We start from the raw sequence: 5,039 nt of genomic DNA, 5'->3' as shown, positions 1-5,039 counted from the left end.
ATGGAGAGCGCATCATATCTGGAGATGACCTCGCCAGAGAACTGAGGGGGCCAAGAGCCATGGAAGGCGCTCCATTATTGGAATGACCTGCCAGAAACAACTGGAGGCAAGGAGGCCAATGGAGAGGCCCTCATTATCTGGAATAACGCTGCCAGGAGACCTGAGGGGGGGCAAAGAGGCATGGAGAGGCTCCATTATTCTGGAATAACATCGCCAGAGAACGCTGGAGGGGGGCAAGAGGCAGGAGAGGCCTCCATTATCTGGAATAACCTGCCAGAGAACCTGAGGGGGGCAGAGGCAATGGAGAGGCCTCCATATCTGGGAATAACCTGCAAGAGAACCTGAGGGGGGCAAGAGGCAGGGGAGAGGCCTCCATTACGGAATAGCCTGCCAAGAGAGACCTGAGGGGGGCAAGAGGCATTGGAGAGGCTCCATTATCTGGAATAGCTGCCAGAGAACCTGAAGGGGGCAGAGGCATGGAGAGCCTCCATTATCTGGAATAACCTGCCAAGAGGGAACCTGAGGGGGGCAAGGCAGGAGAGGCCTCCACTTAATCTGGAATAGCTGCCAGAGAACTGAGGGGGGCAAGAGTGCAGGGAGGAGGCCCTCCATTATTGAATAGCCCGCCAGAGAAACTGAGGGGGCAAGAGGCAGGGAGAGGCCTCATTAATCTGGAATTGCTGCCAGATAACCTGAGAGGGGCCAAAAGGAGGGCGCCATGGCCCTCCATTATCTTGGAATAATACCTACCAGGAAACTGAAGGGGGCCAAGAGGCAATGGCCCTCCATTATTGGAATAACCTGCCAAGAAGTAAACACTGAGGGGGCCAGAGGCATGGAGAGGCCCCATTAATCATGAGATAGTTGCCAGAGACCTGGGCGGGGGGGCCCAAAACTATATTTAAAAAAGATTTTAAACAACACCATTTTATCTTTGCCTTTTCCTCGGGGGGCTGTTGAAAAGTTGTTCAATTTGTAATTTCTTTGTTTTTTTTATCTATATTTGTTTTGTTTGTTAAATATTTTCCAGCTTTAGTTTGCTGTGTTTATTAGTTTTTGTCTGTTAGCACATTGGCGTTCAAATCCAATGTTGAAATGGGTTGTAAAATACAGCTTGATTTGATGTACATTGGCTACTCACGACAGTCACGATACTCGTTTAATGAAGACATAATATCTTGAGGGCTACGATGCCCTTCTTTTGAGCAGTCCCAGTCGTCCAATATTTTTTGAAACATGTTTGATTTTTGGAAAAAAGTGTTTGAGATGTGATTCAGCAAGTAGCAATGAGAGCTCGCGAGGAGAAGAATCCCGTTGATGACGTTGTTTTTGCAGATGTGTCGACTCTTGGAGCGAAGCGTGGCTATAATTAGTATGTGTTTTACTTTGCTTTTAACAAAGCATTAAGCTCTGAAGTTCACGTAATGTTATTCATTCAAATGTCACCTCTGTTATGGCAATTGTGAATGTCTGACTGAAATGTTTTTACGGTTGCTTTTGAAGCGCACGGCTCGTTGTGCTACCGTTTTAAAATTAGTCCATCAAGAGTGGTGGAGAATCAAGTGAAGAATCTTGTGAACCCGTCTGTTGCAGATGTTGTGTGGAGCATACATGCGTTGACAAGACATAAAGGAAACGACAGGCAGTAGAGAGGCAAGCGATTGTTAGGTTTTTAAACGGATGTGTAAGTGTCACTCGGCATAAGAAATTCTGTTGTGTTTCAGAGAGACTCATCAAGAGATCAGAACAGAAGAGCAGGACATGGAAGGTAAACATCTTTATCTACTGTAGTTCTACCTTGTCTAATACTGTAGTTCTACTGTCTTACTCTAGTTTTTCTACTGGTCTCTACTGTAAGTTTCTTGTTCTCACTGTAATGTTTCTACTGTCTCTACTGTAGTTCTACTGTCTCTATGCTAGGTTTACTGTCTTACTCTAGTTCTACATGTCCTCTCTGGGTGTTTTACTGTTCTACTGTAAGTTCTACTGTTCTACTCTAGTTCTACGTCTTCTAACTCTATAGTTTAACTGTCCTCTAAATATAGTTTACTTGTTCTAACTCTAGTTCTACTGGTCTCTACTGTAGTTTATCTGTCTCTAATCTAGTTTTTACTGTCTCTACCTAGTTTTCTACTTCTCTAATATGTTTTACTGTTTTACTCTAAGTCTCTACTGTTCTAACTGTAGTTCTATCTGTTCTCTATGTAGTTCTACTTGTCTCTCTGTAGTTTACGTCTCTAATCTAGTTCTACTGTCTCTACTGTCGTTTCTTACTGTCTCCTACTCTAGTTTCTACTGTCTCTTGTAGTTCTACTGTTCTAATCTAGTCTTCCTACTGTCTCTACTCTAGTTTCTACTGTTCTATTCTAGTTCTACTGTTCTACTCTAGTTTTACTGTCTTCTTTTTCACGTTCTACTGTAGTTCTACTGTTCTCTACTCCTAGTTCTACTTGTCTCTACTCTAGTTTCATACTGTCTCTAATATAGTTTAACTGTCCTCTATCTAGTTCTACTGGTTCTCTATGTAGTTTACTGTTTCTCTATCTAGTCTACCTGGTTTTTACTCTAGTTTACTAGTCTTCTAATAATAGTTCTACTTTCTTTACTCAGTTCTACTGTCTCTATGTAAGTTTCTACTGTCTCTAATCTAGTTCTTATTCTCTCTTCTCTAGTTTCTATGTCTCTACTCTAGTTTATGTCTTCACTGTAGTTTTACTGTCTCTATCTGTTCTACTGTCCCTTATTAGTTTCTACTGTCTCTAATCTAGTTCTTTACTGGTCCTCTACTCTAAGTTTCTACTTGTCTTCTATTCTAGTTCTACTGTCTCTTCTTCTAGTCTTCTACTGTTCTAACTCTAGTTCTTACGTCTCTACTCTAGTTCTACTGTTCCTACTCTAGATTCTACGTGTCTCTATTAAGTATCTACTGTCTTATCTAGTTTAACTGTCTCTACTCTAGTTTCTACTGTCTCTACTCTAGTTCTATCTGTCTCTAACTCCTAGTTCTACTGTTTCTAATCTAGTTCTACTTGTCTCTACTCTAGTTTTTAACTGTTCTTACTCTTAGTTCTACTGTTCTCTAATCTAGTTCCTACTGTCTCTAACTCTAGTTTCTACTGTCCCTCTATCTAGTTCTACTGTCTCTACTGTAGTTCTCTTTCTCTACTCTAGTTCTAACTGTTCTATCCTGTTCTACTGTCTCGGGGGCCAAGAGGCATGGCCTCCATTATCTGGAATAACCTGCCAGAGAACCTGAGGGGGGCCAAGAGGCATGGAGAGGCCTCCATTATCTGGAATAGCTTGCCAGAGAACCTGGGCGGGGCCAAAACTATATTTAAAAGAGATCTTAAAACACACCATTTTATCTTTGCTTTTCCTCCGGGGGCTGTTGAAAAGTTGTTCAATTTGTCATTCTTTAGTTTTTTATCTTATATTTGTTTTGTTGTAAATATTTCAGCTTTTAGTTTGCTGTGTTTTATTAGTTTTGTCCTGTTAAGCACATTGCGTTAAAATCCATGTCTGAAATGGGCTGTATAAATACAGCTTGATTTGATGTCATTGGCTACTCACGACAGTCACCGATACTCGTTTAATGAGACATAATCTGAGGGCTACCGATCCCTTCTTTGAGCAGTCCCAGTCGTCCCAATATTTTTGAAACATGTTTGATTTGAACAAGTTTTGAGAATGGTGATCAGCAATAGCCAATGAGAGCTCGCGAGGAGAAGATGCCAGTGATGACGTTGTTTTGCAGAATGTGTCGACTCTGGAGCAGGAGCCGTGACTACTATTAGTATGTGTTTTTACTTGCCTTTAACCAAAGCATTACAGCTCTGAAGTTCACAAGTAATGTTATTCAATTCAAAAATGTCACCTCTGTATGGCAATTGTGAATGTCTGACTGAAAATGTTTATACGGTTGCTTTGAGCCACGGCTCGTTGTAGCTACGTTAACAATCTAGTCCCATCAAGACGTGGTGGAGAATCAAGTGAAGAATCTTGTGACCCCGTCTGTGCCAGATCGTTTAGTGTGAGCAACACTGCGTTGACAAGACATAAAGAAACGACAGGCAGTGAGAGGCACAGCGATGTTAGGATTTTTAAAGATGTGTAGTGTACACTCGGCATAAGATTCTGTTGTGTTTCAGAGAGACTCATCCAAGAGATCAGACAGAAGACCAGGAACATGGAAGGTAAACATCTCTATCTCTACTGTAGTTCTACTGTCTCTACTGTAGTTCTACTGTCTCTACTCTAGTTCTACTGTCTCTACTGTAGTTCTACTGTCTCTACTGTAGTTCTTACTGTCTCTATCTTACGTAGTTCTACTGTCTCTACTGTAGTTCTACTGTCTCTCTCGTACTCTTAGTAGTTCTACTGTCCTCACTGTAGTTCTACTGTCTCTACTGTAGTTCTACTGTCTCTACTACTACTGTTTCTCTATCTAGTCTCTACTCTAGTTTCTACTGTCTCTACTGATGTAATTAGTTCTACTGTCTACTATATACTACTCTAGTTCTACTGTCTCTAACTAGTTTCTACTGTCTCTATCTAGTTCTACTGTCTCTACTTAGTTCTACTGTCTCTAATATTAGTTCTACTGTCTCTACTCTAGTTCTACTGTCTCTAACTAGTAGTTCTATACTGTCTCACTTCATTCTACTGTCTCTACTGTAGTTCTACTGTCTCTAATCAGTTCTATCTGTCTTACTGTAGTTCTACTGTCTCTATCTCTAGTTCTACTGTCTCTACTGTAGTTCTACTGTCTCTATCTAGTTCTACTGTCATCTACTCGTTCTACTGTCTCTATTCTAGTTCTACTGTCTCTACTCTAGTTCTACTGTCTCGTCACTCTAGTTCTACTGTCTCTACTGTAAGTTCACTGTCTCTACTCTAGTTCTACTGTCTCTAACTCTAGTTCTACTGTCTCTAATATAGTTCTACTGTCTCTATCTAGTTCTACTGTCTCTACTGTAGTTCTACTGTCTCTACTCTAGTTCTACTGTCTCTACTCTAGTTCTACTGTCTCTTAATATCAG

At 41.1% G+C, this 5,039-nt stretch overlaps 1 protein-coding gene across 1 annotated transcript in view; it reads left to right on the top strand.

The window, feature by feature from the left end:
* The window catches only part of LOC139026367 (DNA (cytosine-5)-methyltransferase 3A-like), a gene marked incomplete at its 3' end in the record, with an annotated part of 9,454 nt that extends 5,261 nt beyond the window's left edge, over positions 1-4,193 (top strand). The window contains exon 4 of the mRNA XM_070441693.1: positions 4,149-4,193. Coding sequence (XP_070297794.1) covers positions 4,149-4,193 — 45 coding nt within the window. The remainder of the gene's footprint in view (positions 1-4,148) is intronic.
* Positions 4,194-5,039: the final 846 nt, after the last annotated feature.

The sequence above is a fragment of the Salvelinus sp. IW2-2015 genome, unplaced genomic scaffold, assembly GCF_002910315.2.
Source record: "Salvelinus sp. IW2-2015 unplaced genomic scaffold, ASM291031v2 Un_scaffold4566, whole genome shotgun sequence".
NCBI classification, from domain to species: Eukaryota; Metazoa; Chordata; class Actinopteri; order Salmoniformes; family Salmonidae; genus Salvelinus; species Salvelinus sp. IW2-2015.
The sequence above is the reverse complement of the archived record's forward strand: the minus strand, read 5'-3'. Positions and strand labels throughout refer to the sequence as shown.